This window comes from Helianthus annuus, chromosome 12, assembly GCF_002127325.2.
Source record: "Helianthus annuus cultivar XRQ/B chromosome 12, HanXRQr2.0-SUNRISE, whole genome shotgun sequence".
Lineage (NCBI taxonomy): Eukaryota > Viridiplantae > Streptophyta > Magnoliopsida > Asterales > Asteraceae > Helianthus > Helianthus annuus.
In genome coordinates this window covers 74,313,194-74,329,049 of record NC_035444.2, presented here as the reverse complement: position 1 = coordinate 74,329,049, position 15,856 = coordinate 74,313,194, and the positions used below count along the sequence as shown (strand labels likewise).

General features: G+C 42.8%; 2 protein-coding genes across 2 annotated transcripts; one reads left to right on the top strand and one right to left on the bottom strand.

The window, feature by feature from the left end:
- Positions 1–4,830: 4,830 nt before the first annotated feature.
- On the bottom strand, positions 4,831–7,422 carry LOC110887635. Its single transcript, XM_022135212.1, has one exon. It carries the CDS (start codon positions 7,420–7,422, stop codon positions 4,831–4,833), a length of 2,592 nt encoding a protein of 863 aa, XP_021990904.1.
- Positions 7,423–11,473: 4,051 nt separating this feature from the next.
- LOC110887636 lies at positions 11,474–11,992 on the top strand. The gene has a single exon (XM_022135213.2). It carries the CDS (start codon positions 11,474–11,476, stop codon positions 11,990–11,992), a length of 519 nt encoding a protein of 172 aa, XP_021990905.2.
- Positions 11,993–15,856: the final 3,864 nt, after the last annotated feature.

Sequence of the window (15,856 nt, the reverse complement as noted above, 5' to 3'; positions counted from 1 at the left end):
TGACAGAATGATAGGGCTGTGATCCGACCACAATCTGGGCAACGCTACAACACTAGCTTCCGGCCACTCATTAAAGAACTCGGAATTAACAAGATACCTGTCAAGCTTACTCTGTTTTTTACCGTTTTCTGAAGCCACATGAAAGCTCTACCCCTCATATTGTACTCTAAAAGGCCGGAATAAAAAATGAATGAGTTAAAGTTATCGGCACACACAGGTTTAAAGGAGCAGTTCCTTCTTTCTTCCCTAAACCGCACAGCGTTAAAGTCTCCACCTACAACCCACTTACCATCCTTGCTGCTAATCAAAGTACCCAACAACTCCCATAAATCCTTTTTGGCCTGTATCCCTTGAGGGGCATAGATATTCAGAACATTTAACATCGAGTTGCTGCCAGCCAGCCTCCCCCTGAGAAAAATATAGTTCCTGTCCTTCGAGGACTCAGACACACAGAAGAGATTCTCATCCCATAAGCAGAGTAAACCCCCTGACAGCCCCGCTGAGTCTACTACCTCCATCCCAAAAGACCCGTTGCCCCAGAATTTACTAACATCGAATCGGGAAATATTACGCTGTTTAGTTTCTTGGAACGCCAAGAAATTGACACCGTGCTCCTGCTTCAAATCCTTAATCCAGCCAGATTTACAACCGCCCCCAATCCCTCTTAAGTTTACCGAAAGAAAATTCATAATTTAACTTCATTAATACCTGTTGCCACTACGGATTTCCTGATCAAAGCTGAATGGTTAAGTAAATCCACACCAAGTTTTGCCCCAACTGACACTGTTTCTTCCACCTCCTTCTCGATCTGGTCGTCTTGCATCTCACCACTGACAATCGGAACCGTTCCACTAACATCATGCCAAGTAGAATCCTCCACCCTGCTGTCACCAGAGAGCTCCGCTGTTGCCCTAACATTAAGATCAAATTGCTCCTCCCCACCGTTCTCAATCCCCTTCGAAACGCGTAGATTAATGAAATTTCTGGAAGTGAACCCTATAAAACCAAAACCAGGTTCGTGTTCCTCTTCATGGCATCTGGGTCTTTTTTTTTGTCTCAAGTCAACTGGCGAATCCCCTAAATTACCCTGGGATTGGGCTTGGGCTCTCCTACCAAAATGACCCGAAACTTTCCTTCTATTGAGCCTGATCACACTCTTCCCTAGCCCACATTTGAATCCATCCACCACCTCGGGCCCCACCACTTTAGAAACCAGCCGACTTCCCTCCACGTGCCCCGACAAAAACTCCACCTCGTTCACACAAGCAGCGCCGATTTTTTCTCTTACCTCGTGCATGGGATAGCAATCTGCATGGGGAGGGGAAGCAATAACTCCTGGTTCTCAATCTCTAACAAAATCTAATCAAAGTACTATCATAAGCGTGACCACAGAGTATAGGATATACAAGAATACTTTTTGTTGAGCATTCAATTTTTTAGTATTAAATCAAAATGACCTCTACACCAGGAAGATATTTAATTAATCACTAATTACACAACTACTAACAAAGGAACATGGTAATATACAGTGGCGAAGCTTGAAATTTTTGACAAACGTATATACCTAAAAGAAATATAAAACTGGGGGTCGAAAACTGATGTGCTGGAAGTGGGTTAATTAAAACTAGCTAAATTACCCTAATTCTAGACTCTCTAAGTTTTAAATTTATAAAACTAAGACTCTCTAAACCCTAAACCACACAACCGGCAAGTGTACCGATCGGTGTAGTATAGCCTAAGGAAGTCCGAGTATCGAACCCAAGAGACTCTACTGATTACGCTAATGACTCTATCTAGACTTAGACTGACACGACTTAACTAATTGTTTATTTGGATGGGGGGGTTTTCTAAAAGTCCTAAATAAAATATTAAAATAATATTAAATAACTAGACGAACTAAACACGAACTCGAACGACGACTGAACTCAAGAATGATGAAGGAACTACCTAGGCTAGACGCAAGCTAAACTCAGAATGGATTTCTATTCGATGATTTTGTGGTGTGGAACCGGGATCTTTAAATGCTAAACCTATTAAGACACCACTAAGCCCCCCAAACACTCTCAAGGCGATTCTTGTGGCACTACCTAGGATGTTAAGCTCACCGGTTTTCTAGATTTCTTTTCCGTCCTCTAGTTTCTTGAAAGTGCTTATGTAAGACGCTCTACTTTGCCGCGCGAACGTCTAAAGCAGCTATGGGTTTAATCTTAGCTTAATAGACAATGGGTTGTTAATTCCTTATAACTACACCGAGACCTATTAATATCCTCGAGCCTTTCCGCGACGAGTCTAGCAGCACACTTGATTTTAATTAATTACCGAATATTGTTTCTAAGGTTACTTACGCGTTTTCACCCTAAAGGATTAATGACCTATTACGTGATATAGACACTAACCTAAATCAAGAACCCTAATCCGACTCTATTATGTGATAAAGACCGTCACCAAGAATCGAATGAAGCAATAGACAATAATCAAATAATCACAAGCACGCATACGCACCAAGATAAACTACCATAGCGTTTACAATACAAGAAAGATCCACAACCACGACAAAAATCAAATAAAAATCCAAACTCTATTAAACTATTGTCATTAGCCTAGGTAGTTAAACGTTTTTAGCCAAGAAACATGGTCTCAAAAATAATCAAACAAGATCTCAAACAAGAATTCATCAAAGTAAGAACAAGAAACTAGAAAATAAAAGAAATCGTAAGGTAGAACCCGTAAATTTCTTGATCTCTAAGCTTCCCACTTGACCCCAATGATTCCCCCAACTTGATTTCTTGCAAAACAATCTTTAAAACTGATGTTGTTCGTCCGTCTCTGTCTTCTGCCGTCAACTGATGTTGTCTCCTTTTCTGTCGTATATGTCTGCCTTCTAAACTCTTTTTTTTTTGTCGTCCAGAATAATATATCCCTTCTTGTTCTTCTGATTTCGTGTGGCCCCCTAAAGTTGCCGTCTGATCTCCCCAAATAAATGGGCTTCGGCCCATATTCAACCATCCACACTAATTCAATTGATAATAAGTGGCTGCCCAAGAAATATGGACTATCGTCCATAATGATTTTCAAGTTGGACTTTTTTTTTGTTTTGATTTTTTTTAATATTAATAATAATAATATCAATGGCCCAGCTTTCATCTAACGGGTATTTTAGCATCCCAAACTTCATGCGGCGAATTTCCTTCGGTCACTAGCGGTCTACCATACTCAACTGGCTGTTTATTTACTTATTACTCATTTTCGCTCCATTTGCACCAGGACCTGCCAAAACACAAAAGAATATAATATAATACTAAAACTAAATAAAAACAAATAAAAACTATACAAAAATTATGCAATCTACATGGGACAAATATGTGTATTTTACCCTACATCAAATATCCCCACACTTAACTTTTTTTCGTCCTCGAAAAAGAATTATGCAAAACGGAATCATAGACGGAATAATCATTCGGGAACAAAAGCTTAGTTACTTATTAAAAATCGAAACTTGTGTTAGCCGCGATTGCAAGTATATTGATCCACTTAAACCCAAACCCGGTTTCAAGCCCTTATCATACAAGTTTAGTTCAAATATGGGTCAATCCACCTAGGGTCTCACACCAAGAATCGCAGGTACACCTAATCCCACCTCAAACTTATAGGACAAAGAAAACGATCACTGGACCAATTCCCAACCGTTTTATATCAAAATCAAGAGAGTTTACAATCAAACAATTTTTTTTTCTCTTTTTTTTCATTTTTTTTTCGTGAGTCTAGACGGTGCTTTCCCGACACAAGAGGCAATCCGGCTGTAGAGTCACTATCCCCAACCACAGACTACTTAGTTTCGGTACTTTTATTATTTTTTTTCTTTTTATTGCTTTGCACAGTCGATTTCACACACCCTAGCGGTAATCCGGCTGTAGAGTCGCTATCCCCAACCCAGACTACATAGGAATGGCTACTTTCATTTAGTTTCTAGCTCACTTTTTATTCTTTTTTTATTATTTTTTTTTTCATGATCACAAACTCTAACGGTTTTAACTTATAACGGTGCCCCTTATGTTATTTTTGGCGGTTTCAATTTCCCCACTTTTCCTAGATGAGAACCCACTAGTAAACTGACATTAGGTATATTAAGGTCAAAGGAACTCAAAACCGAACCGAGCCTACCCGCATATCCCAAACTAGACACAAGCACGATTAAATTATCTCATATTATTATTATTTGCACCCGAACAAAAACTCGACTTTTCTATCATTTTCCGTTTTTCTTTTGCAAACTTCTTTATTCAAAAGACATTTTCTCATTTTTCAATTTTTTTGGATTTTTCTATATATTTTTTTTTTTTGTATTTTTCGACTTTTTATGACTCAAGACTCTGCTAACTAGACACTAAACAATAATTCCCATCCCCACACTTAAATTTTACATTGCCCTCAATGTAAGATGGAAACCGACTCAAAAAACTAAAAATAAATAAGAAATAAAAAGACGAAGGGCATAATTGGAAAGGACTTAGCTGGTTTAATTCACGCGGATGCTCCAAAACTCTCGTCCAATCCAGCTCGATCGTATAGCATTTCATTCGCGATCAGCTTGACTCTAACTGGTATACTCGATAAATGCCTGATATCTGATAAGCAGCTCCAAAATCACCCGAATGGAGATTGAGTACGAGTGGTACATATTCAAACCTGCATAAACAAAAACAAGCAAACACCAAAGCAATACCGACTCGACACAAACGACTCACTCAATACAACTAACTTAGACTCATGATACAAAATAAAAGACTCAATATACAAACTCTACAAGTGGGTCACAACTGTTCACACACTTCATGGAGGATCATATAAGCGCAGCTCACCTCCATACCAACTCTTACGCGCTGCAGCACTATCAAACCTATCATTGCCCGCATCTCTCCAAACTCCCTCATATCTCTCACAATCTCTCAACTCGTCATCGGGCGGTTTGAATCTAGATGTTTCATATCGAAATCTATCCCCACACTGAGCCTGACTCAGTGTCTCTATCCTAGATTCTAACCTCAGTAACCTCTCCTCTATCTCCTCTACTCTCCTATCAGGTGGATCCCCACACTTGGGTTTTAACACCTTTTCTAGACTCGACTCAGTCACCACCTCTTTCTCGGCACTCTCAACCTTCCCACTCTCCTCCAACAACGCGACCGCTTCGACTCGATCACTCGACCCTCTCGTAGTATTCAACTCGAAAACTACCGACTCGTCGCCCGCTCTAAGTGTAATTGTGCCTAAGAAGACATCTATAAGCGCTTTAGCGGTGTTCAAGAACGGGCGCCCTAAAATCAACGGCACTTTTCCATCAGCCTCCATATCTAGCACTACAAAATCCGCTGGAAAGACAAACCTGTCCACCTTCACTAACAAATTCTCCACTATCCCACGAGGATACTTAACTGACTTATCCGCTAACGAGAGGGTCATACGAGTTGGCTTCAAATCACCAAGGCCTAGTTTTTCGTAAAATGAATATGGCATCAAATTAATACTAGCACCAAGGTCTGCCAACGCGTGGTTTTGAACATCACCACCAAACAAACAAGGGATCGTGAATATGCCCGGATCAGTGAGTTTCTCAGGAAGTTTGGTCAAGATCACTGCAGAACAATCTCCACTCAATGGAGTACTAGAACACTCACCTATCCTATCCTTACGCTTGAGAAAATCCTTAAGGAACTTGACGTATTTGGGCATGGATCTCAGGGCTTCTATGAACGGAAGATTCACCTTTAGCTGGGTGAACATCGTAAGAAACTTCTCGTATTCCCTAGCGTATTGCTGCTGCTTAGCACGAGCGGGAAACGGAAGACGGGAAATATCAATCACTGGTGGTGGCCTAGCCCTAACCGGCTGCTTCTCTACTTTCTTCTCAACCTGAGGCTCCTCGGTATGTGCGGTGCTTGCTGGGCCTAGCCTATGTTGCACCTTACCTGGGGCCTCCATCTCTATTTCCTCATCTACCTCAGCGTCACTCTCTAACTCAACACTCTCTCTCGCGACCTCTCCTAGACTCATCCCACTACGAGTAGTGATGGCTTTCACAGAATGGTTAACCGGGTGAGTGGTACCTGAAAACTGACCAGAGGGGAACTCTCTCAACTGCCTAGCTATATCCCCTACTGACCTCTGAAGATCTAAAAGAGTAGAGTCTTGATTTTTAAGCTGAAGTTCGTGGTTTCTATTCGTTTGCTCCTGATTTTTCATGAACGCCTGAGTCTGCGTCATCATCTGGGCGAACATCTCCTCCAACCTGTTCGTACTAACCTCAGGAGCCTTTCCACTGCCTTGACTCTCCTGAGTCGGTCCTCCACTAGCAAACTGCCTACTCGAACCACTATGCTGACCACTCTGATATAAATCAGTCCCCCTACTTTGATACAGACTCAATGGAAAACCAGGGGGATCTGCAGAAGGGCGATATCCACTACTACTACCACTACCCTGCCAGCTGGAGTTAAAAAGATTATTATTATTACTAAATTGACCCCTAGACTGACCAGCTATGAACTCAACCTGCTCTAGAGTAAGAGTGGGACAATTGAGCGTGTCGTGACCTCCCCTACAGACCTCACACCTATCAATTCTCTTCTTAATCTCACTCAGCTCTCGCTTCATCTCTTGCCTCAACTCCTCTCTAACTCTCTCGATCATAGCAGCAACTACCGATGGATCCAAGCTAACTTGGTTTACCCCTCGACCGGCCGAGGAGGTACGAACAGGAATGGAAGTCCTGCTGGTAGTGCTGTAATCCATGTCAGAATGGGCAAAACTTTGAAACAAATCGTTACACTCAGCTACTGTCTTCTTGCCCAAAAGTTGCCCTCCTGCTGAAGTATCGAAACGAGCTCTAATCTCAGGAGTAAGACCATTGTAGAATTTTTCAACTAACGCCCAATCAGACAAACCATGCTGCGAACAACGGGAAAGAAGCGTCTGAAAACGCTCCCACGCCAAGTGGTACGGCTCATCAGGCTCCATGCGGAAGGAGTGGATCTGATCACGAAGGTGAGACGCCTTGGCTGGTGGAAAGTACTTGGCTAAGAAAGCATCACGGAGACATGCCCAAGTGGTGAAAGTGTCTGCGGGCTGAGAATCGAACCAGACGGCTGCGCGTCCAGCGAGTGAGAATGGAAAGATCTGAAGAAATCGAGCATCGAGGTTCACCCCCTCAATGGAGAAGGTGCTGCAAAGACGAGTGATGCGGTTGATGTGAGCGGGTGCATCCTCGTCGTCACGTCCATGAAACTGGCATGAATTGGTGATGGCTGTCATGATGTAGGAAGGAATCCGCCAAGACCGATCGTTCGGGATGTCTGGAAGGGTGATGGGGGAATTCCCACCGGCAAAGCCAGTGGTCGCCTGATCGTAGACTGTCCTACGGGCCATGTAAGCTACGGGTGGTGGACTAGGTGGAGATGAAGAAGAAGACTAACAACTGACTCGACAAACTAAAACAAAAAGAAACAAATAAATCTAGACTCCTACGACTCAAACAAATAGCACGTAGCACGTATAATGTCAATCAAGTCCAAACAAAGTAATCAACGCAATCGCCAAGAGTCCCCGGCAACGGCGCCAAAAACTTGATGTGCTAAAAGTGGGTTAATTAAAACTAGCTAAATTACCCTAATTCTAGACTCTCTAAGTTTTAAATTTATAAAACTAAGACTCTCTAAACCCTAAACCACACAACCGGCAAGTGTACCGATCGGTGTAGTATAGCCTAAGGAAGTCCGAGTATCGAACCCAAGAGACTCTACTGATTACGCTAATGACTCTATCTAGACTTAGACTGACACGACTTAACTAATTGTTTATTTGGATGGGGGGGTTTTCTAAAAGTCCTAAATAAAATATTAAAATAATATTAAATAACTAGACGAACTAAACACGAACTCGAACGACGACTGAACTCAAGAATGATGAAGGAACTACCTAGGCTAGACGCAAGCTAAACTCAGAATGGATTTCTATTCGATGATTTTGTGGTGTGGAACCGGGATCTTTAAATGCTAAACCTATTAAGACACCACTAAGCCCCCCAAACACTCTCAAGGCGATTCTTGTGGCACTACCTAGGATGTTAAGCTCACCGGTTTTCTAGATTTCTTTTCCGTCCTCTAGTTTCTTGAAAGTGCTTATGTAAGACGCTCTACTTTGCCGCGCGAACGTCTAAAGCAGCTATGGGTTTAATCTTAGCTTAATAGACAATGGGTTGTTAATTCCTTATAACTACACCGAGACCTATTAATATCCTCGAGCCTTTCCGCGACGAGTCTAGCAGCACACTTGATTTTAATTAATTACCGAATATTGTTTCTAAGGTTACTTACGCGTTTTCACCCTAAAGGATTAATGACCTATTACGTGATATAGACACTAACCTAAATCAAGAACCCTAATCCGACTCTATTATGTGATAAAGACCGTCACCAAGAATCGAATGAAGCAATAGACAATAATCAAATAATCACAAGCACGCATACGCACCAAGATAAACTACCATAGCGTTTACAATACAAGAAAGATCTACAACCACGACAAAAATCAAATAAAAATCCAAACTCTATTAAACTATTGTCATTAGCCTAGGTAGTTAAACGTTTTTAGCCAAGAAACATGGTCTCAAAAATAATCAAACAAGATCTCAAACAAGAATTCATCAAAGTAAGAACAAGAAACTAGAAAATAAAAGAAATCGTAAGGTAGAACCCGTAAATTTCTTGATCTCTAAGCTTCCCACTTGACCCCAATGATTCCCCTAACTTGATTTCTTGCAAAACAATCTTTAAAACTGATGTTGTTCGTCCGTCTCTGTCTTCTGCCGTCAACTGATGTTGTCTCCTTTTCTGTCGTATATGTCTGCCTTCTAAACTCTTTTTTTTTGTCGTCCAGAATAATATATCCCTTCTTGTTCTTCTGATTTCGTGTGGCCCCCTAAAGTTGCCGTCTGATCTCCCCAAATAAATGGGCTTCGGCCCATATTCAACCATCCACACTAATTCAATTGATAATAAGTGGCTGCCCAAGAAATATGGACTATCGTCCATAATGATTTTCAAGTTGGACTTTTTTTTTGTTTTGATTTTTTTTAATATTAATAATAATAATATCAATGGCCCAGCTTTCATCTAACGGGTATTTTAGCATCCCAAACTTCATGCGGCGAATTTCCTTCGGTCACTAGCGGTCTACCATACTCAACTGGCTGTTTATTTACTTATTACTCATTTTCGCTCCATTTGCACCAGGACCTGCCAAAACACAAAAGAATATAATATAATACTAAAACTAAATAAAAACAAATAAAAACTATACAAAAATTATGCAATCTACATGGGACAAATATGTGTATTTTACCCTACATCAAAAACGTATATACCTAAAAACTTCTATATGAAAACTACATACCGTATACTACTGAGCGAAAAGTTCGGAGGGTTGGACACCCCCCCCCCCCCCCGCGGCCCCTACAAAGTTGCGCCCATGGTAATATAGTAGTAAAAAATGCGCGAGACACATCTTGGTGCAAGGCGAGGAGCTTTAAAAACAGGTTACCACCATTTGGTTGGTGATATTGAGCAACGAATCTTGTAAATTTCATGTGAAATACTATTAAGTTTAAACGTTTGGTATTATATTGATGATACCTTTTAGGAGTGTGCAAAAAACCGAATTAAGCAAACCATAACCGAATTAATTCCATTTTTTTTATTTGTGCGAAGGTACTAACATATATGATTTTAAATTTTACCATAGTTATGAGACCCCTTTTTCTTGGGTATGTCTTCTTTTCCCGTCAAAGGATGGTCAAATCTAAGCAAGGTACCACTTTCATTGCATGATGTACAAGTCACTATAAGTGATGACGGGGGTAGCCCAAGACAAAATAAAATGACTAAAATACTTGAGTGCTCAAAGGGTTAAAGGGTTCGAAGGTCAAAAAGTCGTGGAGGTGAAGTAAAGTAGTGTGAGAACAGTATAATGTCACATCTCCGAATCACTTCACCAACCCACTAGCCGCAAAAGCAACACAGGTCCCAGAGCACACTCTATTATCCAGGGGTCAAAAGGCTTTAACCCCCGAAAGGGTAAGCCCCTCACTGCAAGCAGGGACACTAGTCAAAAGCATTCTTCTTTGGGAGATGCCTTCTCCTATATATGTGACACTTCATTTACTTCCTGGGATATTCCAGGCCAGTCTTGATTTCACGAAATCCCTGGCCATACATCATCAAGTACTTGCTTCTCGCAAGATACTCCTTTGTCACTTCCAACACACACATATTGTTTGCTCCATCATCCAAACATGAACACATTTCAGAAGAGGATCCACAGCAAACAATAAGAATAAAACTAATGAACCTCCTTCCACGTCTTGCAAACGTGGGGGGACCCCACGACCTGCGTTAGGCAAAGTTGAACCCTTCAACCCTTTTGCCTAACCAGCCAAGCTACTATCTCTGGTCTTATATTTGTTGCATCAACAAGTTGGCGCCCACCGTGTGGCTACGCCACTTTTTTTCTCCAAAAGGACCTAGTAGTGTAGCTCCATTCTCTTGAAATTGCCATGTCAGAAAGTGGATCTCCCGGGAAAGTGAATCAGGTTCCTAACACTTCCACTCCAGGTGCTAGCCAAGCTCAGGCGGCTACACCTGCTTCCTTCTCAACACCAGGAGGCACCCCGGAGTTCCTAACTTTCAGTACACCTACTCCGTCCAGATCAGGGGTTCCTTCCCCCAATGTTGGTGTCACCAGTGCTCCGTCACATGTCGAGCTTACCCCGGAGGGGGTCACCAACAATTTCCTTGAGTTGAGGTCCCTCCTCAACCAATATGTGAGTAGAGAAAGGGACAAGGGAATGAGGATCCGTCTGGACTATGATGAACCAGAGCCGACGTTGTCTCCTGGACCTCCTATTCCTCCCTTTGCATCTAGGGATGAGGCAGGACCCAGCAATCCTCTGAATCTTAACCCGTATCTATCAGCAAGACCAAATCCTACAGTATACCCTCTCTTTTTGTCTCAATCTGCTGCAAGCGGTGTTCCACTGGGCCATGAGCTGACCCTTGATCAGCTCCTGCAGTCCCCAGTAACGAGCCTTCCACCCACAACGACAACTTCGTGGGAACAAGCCTTGTCGGTACTCCCTCTAGCACGAAGTGCCGTTATGAGCACTCCCTTGGGAATCAACTGTTCCGTGGCACCCGGAAGCCTTCAAGGCTTCAACCTAATGCCCTAGATAATGACCCAGATGATGGCCAACTTCCCGTGGCAACACTTTATCAATCAAGTGCTAGCCACTCAGGGGAACAACAATGGTAACAACAACGTGGGTACAAGGGTTGAAGAAGATTTGGCCAAGCCTTATAAACCAAGCTACCTTTCATGCTTTTCACAGCAGATAGCCGATTATGACTTCCAGACAAAAATCAAGATGCCGGTCCACATCAGAACATATGACAGGACGGAAGATCCTGAAGACCATCTTCAGATCTTTATCGGTGCCGCGAGAATTGAGAAATGGTCAAATGCTGAATGTTGCTTGATGTTCATGCAAACCCTTGTGGGATCAGCAAGAATCTGGTTCAATGATTTACCTTCTCGAAGCATTCGAAGCTTTGACGATCTTAGCAAGGGGTTCTTAGCCAATTTCTCCCAACAAAGGCGATATGTCAAAGATGCTACAGTGATCTTCCAGATCAAGCAAAGAGATGACGAAAGCCTTCGAGAATTCATAGAGAGATACAAGAAGGAAGGTCTAACTTATGTGGGGGTAGACGAGAAAATGAGGGTGGCCGGTTTTATGAACGCCATCACATCCAAGTACCTCACAAGGGATTTCAACAAATCCCTCCCCAAGACCTTGGAAGAAGCTCTTGAAAGGGCTGAGGCCCACATTCGAGGAGAAGAGGCTGTGGATGTCAAAGAACAAAGGAAGAGAGGGTCCAGCTGACGAGGTAACAGCCCAGCCAGAAAGAGAGGAAATTTTAACTCCTATGACAGACGCCAAAAAGGTTCAGACCACCGACGGTCTGAAGGTCGCAACCCTTCCAACAGGGAAAAAGGCATGAGTTTCACCCCTCTCACCAAGACTCCTCAAGAAATCCTAGCAACCAAAGAGGTTAAGCAAAACTTTCGACCTCCTAGGCCTCTCCCCAAAAGCAGAAAGAATGAAAACTCCACACAATACTGTGAATTTCATGAAGAAAAAGGTCACCATACCAACGATTGCTTCCAGCTTAAGAAAAGGATTAAAGAAGCTGTTAAATCCGGGGAACTTGCTCACTTGGTAAAGGGAGTAGGGGACAAAATGACTGAAGTAAAGGCAAGGAAGTCAATATGGTGAATTTTGATGGAAGGGTTCCGTACAAGAGGCAATGGTTGGAAGCTTGGGAGCTTCAGTGTGTTTGCTTTCCGCCAACAGAGAAAGACCCTCTTTCAAACCCCCTCGTGGTAGAAGCAACTGTGGGAACATTACAAACGAATAGGGCATACATAGACACTGGGGCAGCTACCGAAATCATGTTCGAAAAGTTCTTCAGCCGCTTGAGCAATGACGAACGTTCAAGGCTTCAACCCTCTGGGACCTCCATAAAAGGTATTGCCGATATACCCCTTAAACCTTTAGGGCAACTGACACTTAATGTCCATTTCAGTGAAGGTTAGAAAGAAAGAACTCAGCCACTCACCTTTGTGGTTATCAATATTCCCTCAGATTATGACGTGATCATTGGGAGGGCGGGACAATGTGCATTTTATATGGTTGTGTCTGTTGGCCATGGCACTGTCAAGTTTCCCACCGAAAGAGGAATAGCAACCCTTCAACCTTCCCAGGAAGCCTACATGGTTGAAGGCGAAAGCTCCAAAAGCGAAGAAGACAAGCAAAGGCTAATCATAAATCCTAAGTACCCTGAACAGAGAATAAGGGTCAATCCAAGCCTTTCACAAGAAACCCTTTCATATCTCGAAAAGTTGTTAACACACTACAGCGATGTCTTCGCTTGGTGTCCGGAGGATATGACAGGGATCCCTCGAAACATTGCTGAGCATGAGTTAAGAATACCACCGGATGTTAAGCCCGTGGTTCAAAAGAAAAGAAGTTTGGCACCCGAAAGAAGTCTGGCTGCATGCCAAGAAGTCTAGAAGCTTGTGTCAGTTGGCATTCTCCGAGAAGTCAAGTACCAATCGTGGGTTGCAAACCCAGTTATGGTCAAGAAGCCAGACAACTCTTGGAGGATGTGCATAGATTTCAAGGATCTTAACAAGGCCTGTCCCAAGGTTTGCTTTCCGTTGCCAGAAATTGATCTCAAGGTTAATTCCCTCACCGGCTACCCTTTCAAATGCTTTCTAGATGCTTACAAAGGGTATCATCAAATACTCATGAAAGAAGAAGATGAGGAAAAGACGGCATTTCACACCGATAAGGGAATCTTTTGTTACCAAAAGATGCCTTTCGGTCTCAAGAATGCCGGGGCAACATACCAAAGTCTAATGGACAAAGCCTTCGCAAGCCAAATTGGTAAAAATATGGAAGCATATGTAGATGACTTGGTGATCAAAAGCAAGACGGAATCTCAAATGCTCGATGACATTCAAGAAACCTTCAAGAACCTAAGAAAAGTTAACATGAAGCTCAACCGTGAAAAATGTTCATTTGGGTTTGAGGAAGGCAAGTTCCTGGGCCATATTGTTGGGAAACAAAGCATTAAGGCCAACCCAAACAAGGTGAAAGTTGTTCTTGAAGCCAAACCACCAGAAACCAAGAAGGAGGTTGAAAGCTTGAATGGAAAGCTTGCAGCCTTGAAGCGTTTTAGCTCAAAGTTAGAAGAGAGGTCTCTCCCCTTCTTCAGAACGCTCAAAGGTTGCACTGATAAGAAGGACTTCAAATGGACTGAAGAGGCTAATGAAGCCTTCAACCAAATGAAGCAGCACCTAGCTTCCCTGCCTGACATGGCAGCCCCAGAAACGGCAAATTGATCTCAGTATACCTTTCAGTTGCTGAAGAAGCAATAATCGCGGTCCTCACAATCGAACGAGGGAAAACCCAGGTACCCGTTTACTTCTTCAGCAAAACTTTAAAATTGGCTGAAACCAAATACCCTGCTTTAGAAAAACTTGCCTTAGCCCTAGTACAAACAGCTAGAAGGCTTCGAAGGTATTTCCAAGCACACCCTATACAAGTGGTCACCGACCAACCCATCAGGAGTGTGCTTGAAAAACCGGAAAACTCGGGACGATTAGCCAAATGGGCCATAGAACTAGGTGAGCACAACATCACCTATGTCCCAAGAAAAGCTATCAAGGCCCAAGTCTTGGCCGATTTCATCATAGAAGTCCCTAAACAAACTCTCACTGAGGTAAACACAGCCGCCACTGAACCCTTGAACCCTGAAGCCTGGAAGCTCTTTACCGACGGAGCTTCAAGCGTTGAAGGGTCCGGGGCGGGGCTTATTCTAATCAACCCAGAAGGGTTAGAATTCACATATGCTCTTCGTTTTGACTTTCAGACCACCAATAACGAAGCTGAATACGAGGCACTGATCGCCGGCTTAAGGCTAGCTAAAGAAATGGAGGTCCAAAAGCTTGAAGTGTTCACAGAGTCATTACTAGTCTCAAGCCAAGTAAACGATAGCTATGTTGCCAAAGAACCCAACATGAAACGGTACAAAGAAAAGTCCAAAGAATTGATGAACACCTTCCAAATGTGTACAATCAAACAGATTCCAAGATCCCAAAACAAGAAGGCAGATGCCTTAAGCAAGCTTGCATCTCTCACTTTTTCCCACCTAACAAAGAAGGTGTTAGGAGAAGTGTTAAAAGCTCCATCAATTGATGAGGTGGAAGTTCAGGACGTAATCATCGATGAAGATCCAAATTGGATGACTCCAATCAAGAAATTCCTTAAAGATGGTGAACTACCAAATGATCAAGTAGAAGCTGAAAGGGTTAAAATCAAGGCAAGGCAGTACGTGCTACAAGGAGAAACCCTTTACAAAAAGGGTTACCTTGCCCCCTTGCTAAGATGTGTTGGTCCTGAGCAAAGTCAGTACTTGATCAAAGAGATTCACGAAGGCATATGCGGAGCTCATTTTGGAGCTAGGTCGGTGGTTGCAAAAGTCATGAACCTTGGATATTTCTGGCCTTCAATGCATCGTGACACTGCTGAGCAATTAAGAAAATGTGATGCTTGCCAGATCCATGCACCGATCCCAAAAAGTCCTAAGCATGACCTTGTCCCAATAACCTCGGCATGGCCATTCCGTAAATGGGGAATGGACATCGTTGGACCATTTCCCCCAAGCAAAGGAGGAGTAAAATTCCTACTGGTGGCAATAGATTATTTTACAAAGTGGCCCGAGGTTAAACCACTTGCAAAGATTACAGGCAAACAGGTCATCGACTTTGTTTGGGAAAACATTATTTGCCGCTATGGATTGCCAGGGGTAATCATTACTGATAATGGAAAGCAATTTGCTGAGAAGCCTTTCAGCATTTGGTGTAAAGAGTACAGAATCAATCAGGTCTTCAGCTCAGTGGCTTACCCGCAATCAAATGGCCAGGTCGAAAGGACAAATCGAAGCATGGTGGAAGGTATCAAAACAAGATTGGGAAGGTACGAAAGCAACTGGCTCGATGAATTGCCTAGTGTTCTATGGGCCATAAGAACAACCGAAAAAACAAGTCATAAAAGAACACCCTACAGCCTGGTATTCGGATCCGAGGCCGTGATCCCAACTGAGGTGGGAGTTGTAACACAACGAATTGTCAACACGGATCCCGAAACAAACCAAAAAGAGACCATGTTGAACTTGCAACT